The 22338-nt window shown below is 34.5% G+C and overlaps 1 protein-coding gene across 16 annotated transcripts in view; it reads left to right on the forward strand.

The window, feature by feature from the left end:
* CAMK2D (calcium/calmodulin dependent protein kinase II delta) overlaps window positions 1-22338 on the forward strand; it is a 303905-nt gene that overhangs the window by 133750 nt on the left and 147817 nt on the right. For all 16 annotated transcript variants that reach the window (XM_055342435.1, XM_055342429.1, XM_055342426.1 and 13 more), the window contains exon 4: window positions 18996-19050. In XM_055342435.1, the coding sequence (XP_055198410.1) occupies window positions 18996-19050 (55 nt within the window). The remainder of the gene's footprint in view (window positions 1-18995; window positions 19051-22338) is intronic.

Genomic DNA, 22338 nt, shown 5'->3' on the forward strand with positions numbered 1-22338 from the left:
AATAGTGAATAATTTGAACATCCAGAGGCTTTGTAGGAAGAAAGATAAGCCCTTTGAGAGGATCAGAGAATATATATACCAAACTCTCTTCACATTTCACTGTTCTATGGTAGGAATCCAGAAAAAAAGGTCACCTAGACTTCCGATTTTACTGCCATTTTTAAGTATAATTTTCACATTAATGTTAATCATACTTCAATATTAAAGATGGCTTTTTAAAATTAATGAGGTTATATCTCTTATTCCATTTCTCTTTCTTTCTTATGTTCTTTCCTGAATGGAAGCCAATCTTATAGTAGGTTATAAACTGCAAGGTAATTTGCTAGTGTAGTATCTAACGTAGTGTCATCATATGTAGGCATTCTTTTAATAGTGTTTATGGTTATACATAAAGTCTTAAATATTTAGGAAGATTGTATCAAAAAAGGTAAGATTATTAGGTAGATTGATCAAATGATAACTGATATATTAAAAAGTTTTACTTTATAAATGATTAACCACATAGGTTTGATCTCCTCATCTACAATTAAGTATTGTGGTTATTAACCTTATTTGATACTTGATAGTGCTAAAGAACAGTTAAATATAACTAAAGAGCTAAGAGCCATGATCAAGTGAAACTACACGTGGAAATACATATAGTCCTCATTTATAGATTCCATATTTGCAAATTCACTTGCTTGCTAAAATTTGTTTATAATGTCTTCAATATTTGACTTCCTATTTGACTGCTTTTGTAGTCATTCTTGGACATTCACAGACACATGCAGAGGAGCAAAAAGTTGGAGTCACCCGATGTGCATGGCATTCCCAGTTGAGATCTGACATGGTCATGGTCAGCTTTCTTGTATCAGCTCTCATAGTTGAAACAAGTATCTTTTTCACTCTTTAATGTCACATTTTTGTGCTTTTTGTTGGTGATTTTCCTGTTTAGAATGGTCCCCAAGCATAATGCTGAAGTGGTGTTTATTGTTTCTAAGCTTAGAAAGGCTGTGATGTGCCTTATGTAGAAAATATGAAAAAAAAAAAAACAACACGTGTTAGGCTTTATAGGAAAGCTTCCTACAGGTGTGAGTTACAGCCCTATTGGCTGTGTGTTCATCATTAATGAATCAGCACTATAGATTAAGATTTCTTTAACTAGAAGCACATATAAAGCAAGGTTACATATTGATAAATTGATAAAAAATATTGTGACAGGAGATTTTCAGGAAGCTAACCCTGTATTTTCCCCCAGAAACAACGGTTCAGCATTTATTAATTCAGCATCCATGACAACTTTGTAGAGCATAACTACCATGAATAATGAAAAATGACTGTATTAAGCGCTCTGATATTTGTTAGAGTGAAAAATGATGGAAAACAATGATTTTGAACTCAAAGAATTAAATTTACTTTTAAGGGAACACATTTCTACATAAAATAATAGCATAATTATTGGAAAGGCATTTTGCTCTACTTCCTTTAGCTTTGAAGAGAGCATCATATGGCAATCAGTGATCGAAAGGAAATGAGCTAACTCCTAAGTGATAATTTGTTGTGCCTATTACTTAAAAAAGAAACTCTTTTGTGAGTCCTTGTGAAAAATATTTACTCTTTATATAATTAATGTTATAAGAAATGTTGCTTAAAGTTTGAAACCAATGCACTGTTTTAGGTGAAGTGGATAGCTGAGATCCATCTAACTCCAGCTCACTAGTTTGTATATGAGGAATGGAGGCCCAGATCCATTTGTACTTTGCCAAGATTGAAGAACAAACTATTTGTAGTCAGGGTATGAACTAAAGTTTCCTCATTCAGTCAAGTGCCTCTGTTCTTCCTCAGGCTGCCCATTTGCTGAAACCCAACTGTCATAATCCTATAGTTACTGCCTAGGGACCAACCACAAGTATGAAAGATTTTATTTCCTACAATATTTTTATACAATTAAATTGGTCAAATTTTTGCTATGAAATTTACAACTTTTATTAAATAATAACTCCTTTTCATTTAATAATCATAGTAATTTAATAAATCACATTCAGGGCTTTTATGTACAATGAACTATTTTGAGCTCTTGACATATTATCTCCATTAATCGTCACAATAGGCTATTGGAGGGATTCTCTTATTATCCTCATTTTACAACTGAGTAACTGAGGCATTGAAAGGTTAAGTAAGTGTCCAGGATTACATGGTTACTATGTGACAGAATCAAGATTAGAGCATACAAATACTGACTTCAGAGCTCTTGCTCTTAAACACAATAATGTTCTGATATCTATTTTTATTTTTTAAAAACATTTATTTGAGAGCTTGGAGGATGGAGGAAGGTGGGAAACAGAATCACAAGGTGACTTCTCAATGAGCAAAGAACCCATTGCAGGGCTCAATGACCTGAGTCGAAACCAAGAGTTTAACTGCTTAACTGACTGAACCACCAGGCACCTGCTGATATCTTCTCTTCATGTTGTATTCAGGGAGGCCAAGAGTAGATTTCATTCACTAAAGAGTGAATTCATTTATGAGCTGTCTTTTTGATTTCTCCACTAAGATGTATATTGGGTGTTTGTAATTTACCCCCATTGCCTTAGCCTGCCACTCCTGCATCTTCACTTATTCTCATATGCAGTTACTCAGAACAAAACCAAAGTCATACTTTATTCCTTTCCTTCTCTCATATCCCACATCTAATCTATCAACAGTACCTGTCAGCTCTGCTTCCAAAATATATCCTCAATATGACCGCATGTGTGCTTCCAGGGACACTACTCTTGCCTGAAATTCCATCTTTCTCTCACCTGGCTTTTAACATTCATTTCTTTGTATGTCAATCTTTGCTTCCTTACAATATATTTCAGAATAACACCAGTTACAGTGTTATTCTTAAAACAAGTGGAACGGTCTCCCCCTCCTCAGAAGCCTGTAGTGAATTCCCTTAAAGCTCAGAGGAAAGATCAAAGCCCTTAATGTCCTCTTCCAAAGCCCTATAGGCCCCTGAAATTCCCTCCCCCACCAAAAAGGAGTGTATTCATACATCTGACCTCTTACCCTGCTATCCTCTCTCTTGTACACTCTATTCCAGACATGCTGTTTCTCAGACACATCAATTTTAGTCTTCTATTATATTTTTCTCTGAGCCATCTCCATGATTTGCTCTATTCATTTCCTTCTGGTTTCCCCTCAAATTTCACCATATTATTTTTTTATATTTTTTAAAATTTATTTATTTGCATGAAAGAGGGCATGCAAGCACATACATACAAGCAGGGAAAGTGGCAGGCTGAGAGAGAGGAAGAAGCAGGCTCTCCATGGAACAGGGAGCTGGATGTGGAGCTCTATCCCAGGACCCTGGGATCATGACTTGAACCAAAGGCAGACACTTAACCAACTGAGCCACCCAGGCATCCCCAAAATTCACCTTATTAATGAAGATTTCTCCACATAGCCTCCTCTTTCCTTTCTCTTGTCACTCCTTACTCTTCTCCATTTTTTTTTCAGAGCACTTACTAGACTCTTACGTGTATTTTTGCCTATTTGACATTGATCTGTCTGTGTACATTTTGAACATTAGCTTCGTGAGGGTTATGCAAATAGTTTTGTTGCCTGCTTCATTCCTAATACCTGTGGTACTTTGCACTGAGAGGAACTCAGTAAATGTTTACTGGAAAAATAATTCATCAGCAACTATTATTGAATGCCTGCTCCCTGCCTCCAACATTTTGTGGATTAAAGAAGGCATATATAAATAACTAGAAGATAAGTCTGATCTGGCCTCAATCTCCTGTGTGTGTTTCACTGATCACAAGACATCTGGCCAGCTAAGCAGGTGGTCCCTTCCTCATTATTCCACATGCTTAGTTGGAGAGAAGAGAAGATTTTGCTTCTACCAAGGACATAAATAAAACTCCTAGGACAAGACAGTGTTTGATAAGCATTATTTAGCTAAGATGATGTTAATCTTTTTATATGAAGTCGAAAGCAGTCCTTAGGATGCCTTTGTGTTGATTATAGGTCAACACATGTCCAAAACTTAACTTTATTTTATAATTATAGAAATGTGGCCAATCATTCACCAAGAGTTGGTGTAGGAGATCAACTTAGCCAAAAAAAATCCATTGATACACTAATACCAGAGTCCATTCATTCCTTAATAAGCATTTGCTCAGTTTCTTCTATATGCCAGAATATACTAGTCATGAAGATCAGAGAGACCTGAAACACAACACCAGATTTTATTGAATGCCATGTTTGTCTCATTTGTATGAGAGTCTACCCTAGAAGGCACATGAAGAACAGAAAGTTAATTCTATAAAATCAAGGCTTTTCTATCAAGTAAGCAGGAATGTTCATTTTAACTGACTAAAGCACTTAAGAGCAATAACAACTCTTTTTCTTTCCTTTTCCAAATCCTTTTACAATAATATATCAAGCATGTTACAAAGCTATTGGAAAGATTCAATTTTGATTTTGTTTTGTATCAGTTACTTTCAAGCTATGTTTCCATAATAACCTTGGGTCTGACTGGAGATTTGATATTTTCTTTATCTGATTAGGTATCAAAAAAAATCTTAGAATTTTCCAAAATTATAAGATTAGTGTTATTTCCAAAATGATTATTTCAAGGTTGAGTATGTTTCTCATTTTTATTTCAGTAAGTAATTTTTACTTTGCTTTTTAAAAAAAATTTTTCCTGAAGTAAAATTCAAAGGACTATAGGAAATAAAGGAAAAGGAGTCCATGTTGAGTCCATGGATCAAGAACAGCTGGCATTGGAGCTTAAGGGGTAGATAGTATTTCCATCTACTGGAAAGTTAAGACTGGTGTAGGGTAACATTCTAGGAAAGGAAGCTTTTGGGTCTCAAAAATCAAAAAGATTTCTTAGGGAATAGTAAGAAGCTTGCTTGTTTGAATATAAAGTACAAACAGCAGATCATTATTTAAATACCTCTGGGCCAAAGAAGGCCTTGAAATTCTGCCTCTTATGTTGTTATATATGTATTTAATAAACGATGAGAAGCTCACTAAAGACAAGTGATAGCAATGGGGCTAAAGAACAAAAGCCTGAAAACAATCCAAATGTCCTTGCAGAGGGGCTGGTTAAGTAGACTGTGGTGTATCATATACTGTGTACACCAATTAAAGCATTACATATACCTAAAATATCAAAAAAATTTACTTAACTAATTAATGAAAGAACTAGTAGAATGTCAGAGCCAGTTTAATAACCCGTAAGAATAACAGAAATATTTATAGTCACAGAAAGAATTCTGGATTCTTTGATTGCTATAGTGATAAACTGATTGTTGCCCTATAGGCAATAAAACTATAACCTTTGAGAATCCATTTATGTCTCTATAACAAAGCATTCATTTGCATTGCTATCAGACAAGAATCATTTGCTTTGTCATCTGTTTTATACAAGTGAAATACTCTAATCCACTGGTTGGCAAACTTTTTCAGTATAGTAGTAAATATTTAGGTTTGTGAGCCATATTTGTTTTTTGTTTGTTTGTTTTACTTATCTTTGCAGTCCCTTAAAAATGTAAATAGCAACAACAAAAAATTAGCTCAAGGGCTGTGCAAGAACAGATTCCTGCCCTAATTTGGCCCCTGGACCATAGTTTACATGTTCCTGATTAAGGCCTGATCAATAGTAAATAATAAAACAGAACAAAAATACTATCTTAGAGAATCAGAGTCAGTTAAATGGTGTTCCATTACATGTATTCATCCTTTTTGCTCATTTGCAGGTGTGGGGTGTATATGCATTGTTTTAATGATACTAGGAAGGTGTTTCCTGGGGACATATGAATCTAGTCACCCAAGGAGATGAGTTAAGCAGGAAAGATAATGCTAGTCAAATGATCACGCAATGAAAGGTATCATTGGTGGTGTGTCCAGTGGTATGAAGGAGAGATGGGTGGTGCTATGAGAGTTTTTTTGGGAGCCCGGGGGAAAGGGGACTTTCCTGATGAAATGACACTTAAAATAAATCCTGGTGACACCTGGGTGGCTCACTGGTTGAGCATCTGCCTTTACCTCAGGGCGTGATCCCGGGGTCCTGGGATTGAGTCCTGCATCAGGCTCCCCACCGGGAGCCTGCTTCTCCCTCTACCTATGTCTCTGCCTCTCTGAGTATCTGATGAATAAATAAATAGATAAATAAATAAACTTAAATTTTTTTTAAGATTTTATTTATTTATTCATGAGAGACAGGGGGGGGGCGCAGAGACACAGGCAGAGGGAGAAGCAGGCTCCCTGCAGGGAGCCCGACATGGGACTCGATCCTGGGTCTCCAGGATCCCACCTTGGGCTGAAGGCAGTGCTAAACCACTGAGCCACCGTGGCTGCCCCCCAATTTTTTTTTTTTTAATTCTGAAGGATAGCTAGGGGTTGGAGAGGAGGAAGGAGAAGGCCAAACCAAAGAATGTGAAGATGTGGCTTGCTACATGAGGGAGCAGAGTACCCGATTCTGAAAGAGGACCTCTGTTGTTGGAGAGAGCTGGAGGGCAAGTGTGAGGGAAATTGAAGAGGTAGAGCCTAGTGGGTGAGATGACCATTCTAACTACTTTTCGAAGGGCTGTCCTGATTTATACCATGGTGTAAAAATTAATCACCCTCTTTTACTCTCAAAATGTCCCCGTTTAAATGATAAATTATGTGATAAATCAGTAGGAAGACATTAAAGAATTTTAAGACTGGCTAGTGTGATACAACCAGATTCATATTTTGAAGTGATGGCTGTCTTGTGGATAATGGTTTTGAGTAGGCCACAGGGGATGCTACATTTCTTGTTTATGGGGAAATTTGTCTTTCAGGTTAAACAACTTGTTAAATTTTCTCAATAGTGAGTCCAGGAAAAAAAAAAATCAGAGGAATGTGTTTGGTGAAATCAGTTGGTCAGTAGATACAGACTGTTGATTTAATAGCCACTAGTAGATGAAGACATTTTATAGTGTATTTAGTTATCCCTGATGCTTTGTTTAGATTTGTTTGCCACCTCATTATTTTGTGTTCCTGTGTTCCCATAGGGGTGCATAATGAGAAGACTATAAAATAAAACTATTGAAATGTGCTTTGTGAAGCAATGAATCTGATAATCCAGGCTATAGAATCACAAAATTAACAAGGGATTTTGTCCCAAAGACTGAAAACTGTTTGAGGATGAATATCACCATTGACTTGTTCATAGTTATAGCCCCAGCATATGGCACCCAAGTAAACTGGCTGAGTGACTGAAAGAATGAACTCCCTCCTCTAATAAGAACTTCATTTCTTAAAAAACCTTGGGTACAACATTCATAAAGCTTAAGACATATATGCCGTAAGTTTAGAATCTATGAATGGGAACTGTGGTCAAGATTATAGAGATAAAAATATTTACCAAATAAAACTGAAACATATTTCCTACTGATGTTTTTTTTTTTTTTTTTTTGTTCAGCATTAAAGGACAGTTTGACATAAATTTTGGTTAGGAATAGAGATGGCAAAACCAATTTCCATCAAAAACCAAATTAATGTCATGTAGTTTTTATTGAGGACAATTTAAAGTGTATCTTCTTTTTTCCAAGAAGGAAAAAAATAAAACTGAGTATGAATATATTAAAATTGTTATGATATAAATGAATAAAATCATATTATTCTGTAATTTAGATGTTATAAAATGAAGGAAATATGCATAAACATTTAAAATTACAGTAACACTTTAATAAGATTCAAATCCTCCCCCAGGATTATTCTGGTAATAAAATGACAGAAACTCCTATTCCTTAAGTGTAATTTTTAAAAATTAATATATTTATTTAAAAATGTCTATTTTCTAAAAAAAATGAAAATTTATCAAAGAGAATCAATTTGTTTAACTATTGAGTTAATATCTAAGACTGAGAATATTGCCAAGTTTTAATACATTTTATTGGTTTTCTTTTTCCCTTTAATTATATAATAAGAAATCTGATGTCATAATATTTGCAAAATGCCCTAAGTTCTCCTAGTGGTCTCTGTTCATTTCTTTTTCTTGTGCTAACTACAATCTGGCTTTCTCTTGAGTTGGCTGTTTTCTTCTACATACTGCTGAACGTGGGAGTCGAGAGGTGTTTTCTTGCTCTTCAGTGCTTTTGTAAAACCACTGTTGTTAACACCTCCTCCCTCAATATCCCCCACCTCCATTCTTCTACCACCCTATCTTTGAAACATTTTCTCAAATTATAACATCCTACACTTCCTAGTGTAACAATTTCCTGTCATTTGTGTGTTCTAAAGGAACTATCTTCTCTCCTTCCTCACTTAGAACCATCAGTCTTGGTGGCTTTAATTAGCTATATAGATTATGGGTGCCACACCCAGGGCTCTCACAACCAGTCCTCTCCCTTTCAAGGTCTTTTCTTCTATTCTAGGGGTCAGCAAACTTTACCTCTCAAGGGGCAAACAGTAAATATTTTCAGTTTCCTGGCTATATGGTTTTCGCTGCAGCTGTTCAGCACTGTAGTTCCAGCTTGAAGGCACCCATTGATTATAATATATAAACAAATGGACAAAGCTGTGTTCGAGTAAAACTTTATTTACAAAAAAGGTGAAAAGCTGAGTAGCAATTTGAAGATGAGGTAGCGAGCCATATTTGGGGGAACAGAGTTCTAGCAGGCAGAGGAAATAGCAAGTGCAAAGTCTGAGGCAGGATTTTGCCTGGGGTTCTCTAGAAAAGCAGCAAGGAGGCCAGTGTGGTCAGAGCACAGCCACCAAAGGAAGAGTGGTGCAGGTAGATGCCAGGGAGATGATGGGGGGAGGAGGGTGGATTTTCAGGGATCTTATAGGTCACAGATGGGATTTTGGTTTTTACATGGAGGCAGTTGAAGAGACTGGAGGGTTCTGAGCAGAGGGGCAATATCAGACTTAAGTTTTAACAGGATTGTTTTGGCTGCTGTGATAAGGACAGTGAAAGGACATAATTTTTTTTCTAATATATATTTTGAAGTGTTTGCTTTCAGATTAGATTTTGGGTATAAGAGAGAAAAGAGTTAAGAATTACACTGAGATTTTTATCCTGAATAACTAGAAAGATATGGAAGACATTGGATAAAGCAGATTTTAGAGAAAGATCATTGGTTCTTGGGCTTATTTTGAGATGTCTTTGAGGTAGGCATATGCCCCCAATATTTGAGATGTCTGACATTTGTTATAACTTCCTTGATTTCATGATAAGAAACAATTAGTCTTTATTTTTTTTTATAAAAATCACTGATCCAGGTGAACTGACTGTTCCATTGAATGCTTATCCAAAATATATTCCCAGGTACCTGATGCTGACTGTGCCTATAGCTGTATTTATTAAAAGGCTTTATTATTCCAAGGGTATGAATTTGTGAATAATTTCATGCATAACTTTTATATTTTTCTTCAATTGTGAGCCTAAGATCATAGTACTTCTTCATGTGTTTCATGTTTGTATATATTATACAGAGGAAATAAACTGATCTTTTAAGCAATTTCAGTATATAAATAGCTAATCAAAAAACATTATGAGATAGTATAGTATGGACACTAGCTACAGTTTTAGAGTACATTTCTTATCATTTTAGTAGAATTTTAAACTCCTGGGATTTCTGCTTATAGGATTAATCAAATTTGGAAAAATACTTTATGCAAGAAATGAATTCTCAGGGATTTGAAAGATTGAGAGCATTTGGGCTTATGTATCTTCAGGGAATATTTAGTTGCAAATGTTAAGGTAATATGGTAGTAAGCTGCAAAGAGAGGATGATCTAATAAGTTTTTCCATTCACTCTATTCTCTAAGGGCTATTATCAGAAAAGCAATTCATCTACTGAGTAAATTTTTGTAAAGGCTTATTTTTAATTTGGCAAGATAAATGTTTTAGGTTTTCCTTCTAGTTATTCATTAAAAGTAAATCCAAAATGAAATGAAGTGTGTTTTAAACTTAAATTTTTTTAATATTAGAGGAAAAAGTCTTAGAAGATTGTATTCAACCTTGTATTGGTAATAACCATATTTTTTAGTTTTCTGTATGTTTATTAGTGATAATAATCTTGAAATGTGGAAATGTAAAAAAAGTTGGAAAAGAGCTTATAGGATCCTCTTAAAAGATTATGTAACCCAGTGTTTTTCAAGCATTTTTCCTGTGATCTACCATTAAAAAAACAAAAAGGTTTTATATCATGACCCAGTGCACAATATATTTGTATAAAAGTCAAGCAAAAGTGTCACAAAGCTATAGTTACCTTAGATTGGAAATGCACTTCAATGTATCTTATTTTCATTTTAAATGCTGCCTTGATCTGCACTTCGAATAAAAGATCCTTATCTTGTCTGTCCTTTGGCATGATGCAGTCTCCTTCCTGTGTGATATCCGTAGTTTATCATAAATCACAAAGCCTTTGTTTAATCTCACAATGTAGCTAAGTATTGTACTGCTTTAAGACATTTAATGTGTTTGTGTCTTGCTGTTAAATATGGACCCAGCTGAGCAGCCTGGTGTGAAATTATCAATAGGGCTTCTCTTTTTGACCCAGACTGAGGAACGCAGAATGGTTGAATCTGCATTGGATTCTACAATCAGAAAGATAATAATGCTATTCAGATATTTAAAGCTGAGAAATTACTAATGGCCATTTTTTGTCTTCTTAACCAGACGTCTTACACATTTAATACATAGTAGATAGCTGTGTACATTTTGGATAAATTTAACAAAAAGTTTGTATTAGTCCAGTGCTCTGGTAGATCCTCATAATTACAGTACAATATGAAGATGCACCATCTTAAGATTCCTATAATAGGCAAGTCATATAACAGTTTTTCTTCCTTTTTAAATATTCCTAATACTTAAGAATATCCGTGAGTGATCACTAATTAGCTCTATATAAGTATTAGAAGGTGGAATAACTAAAAGATGAGGCAAGGAAAAGAAAAATGAAGAAAACTAGAACTATTTACTGAAATACATAAATAATACTGATGCAGAATTAAAAAAGGAAAAAAATTGAATGAAGGGAACTTGAAATAAATACTAACTTTTCCAAGAAATGAAATCATGTTTTCAAAAAACAAATTATAAGTAAAATGGAATTATGCAATTAAAGTGTGCAATAAGATAATCTCAAATTATTTTTTAAAGGGAGCAAAGAGGGGATCCCTAGGTGGTGCAGCGGTTTGGCCCCTGCCTTTGGCCCAGGGCACAATCCTGGAGACCCGGGATCGAGTCCTGCATCAGGCTCGCTGAGTGGAGCCTGCTTCTCCCTCTGCCTGTGTCTCTGCCTCTCTATGTCTATCATGAATAAATAAAATCTTAAAAAGAAATTAAAAAAATAAAGGGAGCAAAGAATATATTTAGATATTACTAGGTTTAGTAATAAACCTCTAATTTAATTTCTCCTCACATATACAATTTTATTTAAAATGAGCAGGAAAGTGTATTAAATGACTTATCCATTAACTTTATTAACTATCTCTGAAATTCTATATTTGGCCCTTATGACTTTTTTCTTTCAAGCAAAAGGATTGCTTGCTCTCTTATGTTGTTCATACTGTTGCATGGTTGCTGTAGCAGGTAACCATATAATTAGCAACCACTGGTCATGTTTTCTCACTTTCTGTCATCGTCCGAGGTTGAAATCTTCGTAATAGTTTTTTTGACCAGTCAGAAATTCCTTTGAATAATCTGAGTTTAGGACTAACTCTGACCTATTAGAAGACATAATTTGTTCTAGTCAGCCCTGAATGTTACTAACCTGATCTTATAAATATTGAAGCTAATCTAAACTTACTTTTTAAAATCTGGAACCAGGAAAATGGGATGAGAATTTGGGAGTAAGGATGAAGATGATAGTCAGCAAAGTTGATACACATTGACTTTCAACACTGATGTTAGGATCCAATGACTTTTTTTGTGTACTTTTAAAATAATCTTAAGGGGGATGCCTGGGTGGCGCAGCGGTTTAGCGCCTGCCTTTGGCCCAGGGCGCGATCCTGGAGACCCGGAATTGAATCCCACGTCGGGTTCCTGGTGCATGGAGCCCGCTTCTCCCTCTGCCTATGTCTCTGCCTCTCTCTCTCTCTCTCTGTGACTATCATAAATAAATAAATATTTTTTAAAAAATAAAATAAAATAATCTTAAGGGACACCTGTGTGGGTCAGTAGTTGAGTATCTGCCTTCAGCTCAGGGCATGATCCTGGGGTCCTGGGATCGAGTCCCACATCACGCTCTCCGCAGGGAGCTTGCTTCTCCTTCTGCCTATGTCTCTCCCTCTCTCTCTCTCTGTGTCTCTCATGAATAAATAAATAAAATTTAAAAAAAAAATCTTAAAATTATGTGGATGACATTTCCCACTGAGTTTTCATATAATAATTATATTTGTTTTTTTAAAAAAAGTTATTTTTCTTAAGTATAAGCACTGAATTGCTTTTAAATATGATTTATGATAAATTTTAAAAACATTTTCTTTTCATGAAAAATAATATTTGTAATTTTATTAAAACATTTTTTGTGGTTCTCATGTTAAAGTTATTTTAATATTTGAGTGCTGGATAATGGTACATATTGGTAAGTATTTGTCAAAAATATATATCCTTCATGCAATTCTAGGAATTTGTGTTCAGATATCTAAGATTAGGACAGATCATCGTTTCTGTGCTGGTTGAGCTTATTTATTTGCCTTAGCCAGCTAAGTCAAACTCCCTGTTTTTATGCCTAAATTTTAAAAGTATTAAGACAAACAAATCAAAGTATAAACCCTACAAGGCTATTACTCTAGCAATAATAATGGCAAAGAAATACTTATTTATCTATATCTGCCTATATTTTTATTCCATATAAAATTAACAGTGTACATGAATCCATATTTCAAAGAAGTAGAGCATATATTTTAAAAATATGCAAAACTATGTTTTAAATGGTATTGTTTTATTAGCTATTACTTGTGTTATAAGAAGTGGAATTCTAGAAGAACATGCATATGCAGATTTGCCTTCAGATTTTTAGAAATGTTAGCTTGATTTTGAATTTGGTTTTTCAGTGTTTGTCTGTTTGAAAACTTCTCTCTAGAAATGCTTAGCTTTGTCACAAAAGAGCCAGCAGTAATGGTTGAGCTCAAATTTCTCTCTAGGATAGTGCCATTTGAATGTTATAATGTTTGAGACATGTATGTGTATGTATTTTTTTTAATTTAACAAATGAACTCATTGTTGGCATCCCTCTTTTGAGAAGGCTATGGCACATTGCATGGCCATACTTGGCTAGTGCTTACTCTAGCTCTGAAATATAATTAAGTATTGATGGGAGTATAAAAAGCATCTGACTTACAAGCTGCCATCTTTCCATCCCAGTATGTGAATCAAATCCAACTACTTCAAGCCTTATAACATGGTAAAGCTAAAAATGCAAAATCTACCTCATTTATAACCAGGACTAGTGCTTAGAGCTGACAAATAGTGATTATGGAAATGCACTAGAGTCTTTTCTGTATGAATTATTTAATTAGTAGTATGATAATATTGGCAGCATTGCCCTGTTTAGTTTTGGAGGTTTCTAATAACTCATGTTTTGAGGTACAACTCATTCTTTTTCTGCTAAAAAAATGTTTATGATAAGGAATGAATTCTTTAAGGACAATGAGTCAATCACAAATTTCAGACTGTCTTATTTATTTATCTATTGTTAGCTAATAACTCCCACTCTGAACTTAATGGCCCAACATCTGTTTATTATTTCTTATTGCTCTATGGACTGACTGGATTCAGTAGATAGTTCTACTCCACATGATGTGAGGTAACAATTGCAGTTTCCTTCAGCAATGAGCTCTGCTAGTGGTGGAATATCAACATGGCCTCTCATCCTCCAGGGTTTCTCTCCATGTGGCCTCTTGTGTAAGTCTATTCCAGACTTCTCTTTAGCATAGCATGTGGTTTCCAAGAAGACAACTCCAAGGTACAAGAGCTTATAAAGGCTCTGTTTACATCAAACATGCTAATCACTCAAAGCAAGTCACATGGCCAAACCCAGAGTCAGTATGGGAGAGGATTATACAAGGACATGAATATTGAAAGACATGGTCTCTTGGAGCCACCAATGTAATAGCCTGCTACTTCTCCATAATAAACACTAGTAGAGAACAGCAGGTAGTGAGTATAGTTGAATGGAAAGGTAAGAATCAGTATAATTTGAACCAAGTGGTATGTTGTATAAATAAATTCACAAAATTATAATTACTACCCTTGGTTGTATTTAGAGGATGTTGTTAGGAAATGAAGAGGGAAGGAAGTATACTGAAATTGAAACAAGTGACTTTGTATGCTATTAGTCTTTTTTGAAAGATAATAAATTATCATAAAATATATGTTCACTTTCTTTTGACAGAAATGTTCTTACTATGTGTCATCAAAATAGATAAGATGTACCTAATAAGCAGTTTTGACATGGCTTCTATTTAGAGTTCAGTTCTCCTAATCTTTCCCTTTTCTTCCTTGCATACCCATTTCCACTTCCTCTGTCTCTTCCCATGTTAACATAGTATCCATATCATAGAAATGTCAATTTTGGAAACAAAAATTGTTAAATTTATGCTATTTTACATATTGTGCAAGTTTTCCAGATTCTTTAATTAGGATTTTTGGTACATTAAACATCCTATCAGGTTAAATAGCTGAGTCACTGGGTGGTCTAACATTTCCAATTTGAAAAGGAGAATTAACACTTTTCTAGGGATTTAGGGACTGGACAGAGAGACAGATGTGGCTGATGTTGACTCTGTATCTTAGATATCATCTAGCTGTCTCTACACCTCCCATAGTACAGCATCACATTTTAAACTTCCTAAGCTAAAAATATTTTTCTCTTTTTGTAAGTAGATTTTTTTCTTAGTGCTGTTTTTTTAAGCACTGCTTTTTTCTCTAGTTACCATAACTATTTCTTCCTCTTTAATTCTTTTCTAAATATTGTTTTATCCAATTCATACTCTACAGTGTCAGGGGGCGGGGGAGTGGGCAGAGTGGAGGCGGTAGTTTATTGATAGATATACTTTAGAATGTCCATATAGTATTCTGAACAAGAACCAGATCTTCGGAATCTTCTAGTTCTGGATTATGGTCCTAGCCTAGCCTAGGACCTTAACTAGCTGTTAAGGCTTGGAAGTTTCTTTCTCCTCTCTAAGCTTGTGCACATTCATTTGTAAATGGTGATGGGAAAGGTCTTATATGTTATCTAAAATAAGTCTTGCAAAAATTATTTGCACTGTGTTGATATAGTAAGCACTGTAGTTATTATCTTTTAACCCCTTAAAGGATGTATTAAAATAAAAAACTTCTTTCACATTTAAATAAGTTTTTTTCAGATAATTACAAGATCCTGTTTAATCCTATTTGGCCCCTCTGTAGAACTAGTACTTATCTAGAAACTGCAGTGAAATCAAATAATAATATAGGACAGGAAGAGAAAGCAGTGACCCCATGCTAATTTGAATGCAAATGACCAAATTGATAACATGAGGCAGAGAAGGTAAAAGGATTAAGCCATGGATCAACAATTTTGAAGACATTTTAACCTTAGAAACACCTTTTCTCCTCTTATATGTCTCATACTTAATGCTCTAGAATTTTACATTTTATTCTGGATAAGAACTGTTATACCATTACCATTTATGAAAACTCATTCACTCATAGACTTGATTTTACCTTTGAGCAAACTTCAGAAAAGAATGACTACCAAGAGGTATTATAACCTGTGTTCTCAGATGCTTTTCTCATTATCTTCTTTAACATTTTTTTTCTGAAAGCATCTTAGTGATGACTGTGATTAATTGTGTGCACCCATATGTACAGCTTATGGCAATAACAAAGAGCAGTCATAGCAAGAACATAGTGCAATATGTTTCCATATAGAACAGCAGCAATACTCTCAAGGCTGGCCGTGTTGGCAGTCTTGGGCTAACATCTGTGGGGAACAGAACATCCTGTATTTCCTTCAGCATAGAAATGAATTGACAGTTATTTATAGAGAATAACTAATGGAAGTTTTTTGTGAAAGTAAACACAATTTTAAACCTTGAAAAACTATTAAAAAGAGGAAAAGGATGGAAGATGGATACTTTTGACTAACCAAAAAGGCTTGAAGAGAAAAAGATAATATCTGTGGTGTGTAAGACACTGTCTTCTGACTGTATAAACATCATCAACTCTGAGAGTGGTAAGAGTTCAAAGTTTCAAAAGGAAACCATCCTTAGAGTAATTGTAAACATGTGGAACAAGCATGCAAAGGTGAAATTACATAGTTTTATTAATAAATAAAAATTGTGATGCTTGCATTTAGTTCTGTTTTCCAGTTCTTTAAGAGTGGAAGGAGGTAAAAAAAAAGTCATAAGGAAGGAAGGAAATGTGTATATATTTTTCCTAAGTAAAGATGATGCTAGTTCTTTATGCTTTATTGATAAAACTAATTCATAATTAATTTCACCTAGTCAAATGGCTGGTTAGAAATAGTGGAGATTTGTTTTGGAATTGTGTGATGCAAAAGTAGTGAACTTGGATCAAATGGTTTGTCTTTAAGCAATTATTATGTGCTTGTTGGCACCAAAAACAATGTATGTTTGATTGTTAGGCTGTAATCTGAGAAACTCTTAACATTTAAAAAAAAATGATTTACTTCCAAATGATGATTATTTCCAAGTATAAATAAGATAGTGGTAATCATACAAAGAAGATTTTATTCCAAATAGAACCAGAAAGCAATACTGTTTCTCCAAGTGTACCTGAAATTTCTACTTCTGTTTAACTCTACAACCCTTTGATCTGAAAACCTGAGCTCCCCATCTCCACTTGAAGTTTTTGAGACAGTGGAAAAAAAGAAATAATAATTTCCTCCTGCTCACATTGTGATTTTACTTTTTATTTTAACATTGATAGCATAGAAATCCATCTTATTTTCATGTAATAACTGTTGGACTTAATTAGATATATCATTTGCTGAGCTCATTTAAACATAGGTTGTTTTACAACTGCTAAGTTAGGTAGGTATCTGTGAAACTGGTGTCATTCAATAAAGCCACTGAATTATCTGTCATGCCCTGACTTTCTTTACTGTGCTGAATGACTATGAATAAAACACGTCATTAAAACTAACTTTTGATTTTCTTTGGCAGCATAAGTTTAAACAAAGGTAGTGAGCATCTTTGATATTAAACTGAAGAGCATCCTTCACACAATTAAAGTTATGGTAGAATTATTTGGCTTCAATAGTTTTATTTTAGACATAAACAGGTATACTGAGCTATGGTGAAAGTCCAAAAACTTGGAAGAATGCCTAGCACATAGTATAGTAAGTGCTCAAAGCAATTTTACAAAAGACCATCTACCATGTGCTAGATCTCTTTGAAGGATTTAAAAACCCATAAAATATGATAACTGTATGGTAGGAATGATGAGAAAGAAATTCTATATAATGGAACAAAAGTCTTTATTTCTCTATCTTGGTAAGATTTCTGAAGAGAGATTCAGGAAAGGTTTTAATAATGGACCAAGGATGATGTCTGAAGGGGATAGAACTGGATTGTAAGGAATGGACATTATATTAAGTTTGTGACCTTGGGAATTTCATGAGTACTGCAGACTCTATAGATCATTGTAGTCTGTATGTGAATCTAAATGTTCTTTGGAATCCACATTTTCTACTTGGTGGTCATCACTGAATGGGGAACATACTAAGGACCAGTACTAGTAGAAATCATTATCTTCTTGTGGTAAATTTTCAAAAACAGTTGTATCCTACAGATTTGTTGCATTTTCTGCTCTCTGTTGCTCCCAGTGAAGGACAAGCCAGCCCAAGTGATTTGGATAAATTGGAAAAGTGTACCATCTGTGGGGATGAGTTGAAGAAGGCAGGGGACTTAGGCAAAAATAAATAGCAGAAAAAACACTATGTAAATTCTACATGTGTAGTTTACGTTAGAGTCATAGTAAAGAGTGAAGGTTTTCCATTCAGAGGAGCAAAATATTTGTCTTTACTACCAATCAGTGAAAGTCTACCACATTGGAAAAATTAAAATAGTATTAATTTGAGGAACTAGCAGAACTAGAAGTTCTACCTGTATATTTTTGGCTGACTTGGTAAATGGATCTTGGTGACTTGAGTTTAGAAGTAGCATAGTAAAAACTCTCTTGACAGGTTAGCCAGGGGCTATGTAGAAATTCTCCCCACCCACACTCCCACCAAAAAAAGGGGGGGGGCAGGGAGAGCAGAAGCAAGGAGACCATTTGCTATATTCTTCAAATGGTCCCTCTTGCTCCTCATTGTATTGATCAAGGAATGAGTTGGGGAAAACCTGGACTGGGAGATAGTAAAGAGAATGACAAGGAAGAGACTCGAAATGGGAGAATTGCTCGAACCTGCTAACTTTGAATAGATTTATATATATTAAAACAGTCATTGATATTTTTAAGTATTCATCCAGCAATATGTGGATTTTATTTTATATTATCTCATTTAACCTTCTTAACTATTTTGTAAAGTTAGGTACTATTTATTATAAGTTCGTTAATTTGATTAATCTCACATGGGGGGATGCCTACATGGCTCAGTCACTTGGGGTCTGGCTCTTGCTTTTGCTTCAGGCCCTGATCTCAGGGTTGTGGGACTGAGCCCTGCAATTGGGCTCTACACTGAGTGTGGAGCCCGCTTATGATTCTCTAGCTCTCCTTCTGCCTCTGTCTCTCCTGCTTGCCCTCCTCTCTCGGGCTCGCTCTCTCTCTCTCTCTCTCTCTTAAAAAAAATGATTAAGCTAACACAGTTAATAATTATCAGAGGTAGAATCTAAACTTTGGGTTTGTTTGATCCCATGCCTTGTTGTAAAAAATACTACTTACCAGAGTCTAGAATAAAGAGTTCTGCTAGCACTTTTAGTTAGGGGAGAGATAAATGCCCATTAGAAGTCTGGTTTAATGTTCTTCATTGACATATGTATAAAATAAACATCTCTCTCTTTCTCTCTCTCTCTTTTTTTTTTTTTTTTTTTAGTGCGACTTCATGACAGCATATCAGAAGAGGGTTTCCACTATTTGGTGTTTGATTTGTAAGTACAGCAAACTTTGTAGTCATTTATTTTTGCTATTTGAAGACCATTTTGAATTAAACATGAGTTTTTCTAATTTATGGTCTAAATTAATGACTAATTTTTTTAGATGTTCTCCAAATAACATTCAACTTTAATTCTTCTGAAAAAAATATGACTGTTCAGGAGTGTTTATTTAAAACTTAAGATAATCTTCATAACTGAAATAGGAGTCTGTTTGGATTGTTCACTGTGATGTTATAAGCAGTTCTCAGTTTTGTCTTTGGGCATACAAATGGCTGGTATGAGTGAGTTTTCCATTGAATTTTTTGGACTATGTATAATTTATTGGCTTATATAAAAAGAACCATAGCTAACATCATACTCAGTGGTGAAAAAATGACAGATTTTTTTCTCTAAGATCAGGAAAAAAATAAGGATGTTCACCTTGCCAGTTTTATTCAACATAGCCTGGGAACCCTAGCCACAGTAATCAGATAAGAAAAAGAAATAAGAGACATCATAGTGGTAAGGAAGAAGTAAAACTCCCCTATTTGCAGATGACATGATACAATACATAGAAAATCCTAAAGACACCACCAAAAAACTATTAGCAGTAGTAAAAGGTCAAGTTGCAGAATACAAAATTAATATGCAAAAACTGGTAGCATTTCTATATGCTAGTAACAAAGTAGCAAAGAAGAGAAATTAAGAAAACAGTTCCATTTACAATTGCGTCAAAAAGAATAAAATGCCTAGGAATAAACTTAAGAAAGTGAAAGACCTTACTCTGAAAACTGTAAAATAATGTTGAAAGAAATTGAAGACAACACAAACAGAGAAAGATATGCCATGCTCATGGATTGGAAGAATAATATTGTTTAAATGTTGCAACTACCCAAAGCTATCTTTCAATGCAATCCCTATCAAAATACCAGCAGCATTTTTCTCAGAACTAGAACAAATAATACTAAAATTTGTATAGAACCACAGAAAAAACTCCAATAGCCAAAGCAGCCTTGAGAAAGTACAAAAGTAGAGCCATCATAATCCCAGATTCCAAGATACCCTACAAAGCTGTAGTAATCAAAACAGTATGGTACTGGCACAAAAATAGACCCATACATCAATGAAACAGAGTAGAGAGCCCAGAAATAAACCCATACTTATGTAGTCAATTAATCTATGACAAAAGAGGCAAAAATATACAATGGAGAAAAAGCCAGTCTCTTCAATAAGTGGCGCTGGGAAAATTGGACAGCTACGCAAAAGAATTAAACTGGATGACTTTCTAACACCAAACATAAAAAATAAACTGAAAATGGATTAAACCCAATAATTGCTATCAGTCATAGTGACATTGTTCTAGATATGTCTACTGAGGCAAGGGATACAAAGGCAAAAACAAACGATTAAACTACATCAAAATAAAAAGCTTTTGCACAGCAAAGGAAAGCATCAACAAAACAAAAAGGCAGCTTACTGAATGAGTAAAGATATTTGCAAATGGTATATCCAATAATGGGTTAATATCCAAAATATATTAAGAACTTATTCCAGTCAGTACCAGAAAAAAAATCCAATTAAAAAAACTGGATTCTACGTATTCAGTCAGAAGACCTGAATAGACATTTTTCCAAAGAAGATGTACAGATAGTCAAGAGGCACATAAAAACATGCTCAGTATCACTCATTTGGGAAATGCAAATCAAAACTATAATGAGATATCACCTAACCTGTCAGAATGGCCAAAACCAAATACATAAGAAATATTAAGTGTTGATGAGGATTTGTGGAAAAAGGAACCCTTCTGCACTGTTGGTGGAAATGTGAATTGGGTATAGCCACTGTGGAAACCAGTATAGAGGTTCCTCCAAAAATTAAAAATAGGAATACCATATGATCTAAAAACTCCACTCTTAGGTATGTGCCCAAAGAATGTGACAACACTAATTTGAAAAGAAATTTGCTCCACTATGTTTATTGCAGCATTATTTACAATAGCCAAGATATGGAAGCAACTTAAGTGTCCATCAGTAGATGAATGGATAAATAAGATGTGGTGTGGTGTATATACACACACACACATACAGTGTAACACTACATGGCTACAAAGAAAGGGAGAGGTCTTGCCATGTGTAACAATATGGATGGAGCAAGACAGTATTATGCTAAGTGAAATAAGTCACACTGAGAAAGACAAATACCATGAGATTTTACTCATACGTGGAATGTAAAAAACAAAGTGAATAAACAAAAACCAGAATCAGAGAACAAATTGGTGGTTGCCAGAGGGCAGGAGAGTGGAGAGGATGGGCAAAATGGATGAAGGGGAGTGGGGAATATAGGCTTCCAGTTATGGAATGAATAAATCACAGGAATAAAATACGTAAGGGAATATTTTTAATAATATTATAATAGCGTTGTATGATAACAGATGGTAAGTACACTTGTGAGCATAGCATAATGTGTAGATATCTTAAATCACTATGTTGTGTACCTGAAACTAATGCAACATTGTATGTCAATTATATTCACATTTAAAAACTAAAAATAAATTATAATTCAAATAATGGAAAAAGATTAAGGAAAGGGTCCTTGAAGTTGGTTTATTCAGGGGTCAGCATTTTCATACTCCCATCTTTTTTACTTCAGCTCATTGGCTTTTTCTCAGATTGGTATAGTTCAAGATATTATATACACATGCTAATGACCAGTAGACGACATTGTCTCGTTTTTTTTATAAGAATCAAAAATTTACCTGGTAAACCTCTCATTTCCTCTCACTGGCCAGGATTAGGTCACATGCCCATCCTTAACCAATCAGTAGCAAGAGGAATGTAATTACCAAGATTGATTTAGACTAACTAGGATTTATAGATGAAGTTCTTTCGACTAGAATGAAGGGAAAATATGACTCAGCATTTGCTCTGGCTGCCTGGGATATAGTGAGACAGGCCATATACATGGCTGGTTGGTGTTTAATAAGAACACACTTTCTTTTTTTTTGTTTGTACTATATATCAGAAACATCCATACCATTTGGCAGTAATTTCACTTCTAGAAATGAAGTCCATGGAAGTATACCCTAAGTTTAGATAAAACTTTGGCCAAAAGATGTTCCTTGCATTAGCCTTTATAATGGGAAAAAAAAAAAGAAAGAAAGCCATCTTAGAGATCTAATAATAAATATTTGTGTAATTATGGTAAATTCATAAAATGGACTACTGTCTAGCATTTTCATGTGATGCTTGGGAAACAGGAAAAAATATTTTTTGTAATAGTCTAAAAGTAGGTAATTGTTAGATT

The sequence above is a fragment of the Nyctereutes procyonoides genome, unplaced genomic scaffold (genome assembly GCF_905146905.1).
Source record: "Nyctereutes procyonoides isolate TBG_1078 unplaced genomic scaffold, NYPRO_anot_genome, whole genome shotgun sequence".
Taxonomy (NCBI): Eukaryota; Metazoa; Chordata; class Mammalia; order Carnivora; family Canidae; genus Nyctereutes; species Nyctereutes procyonoides.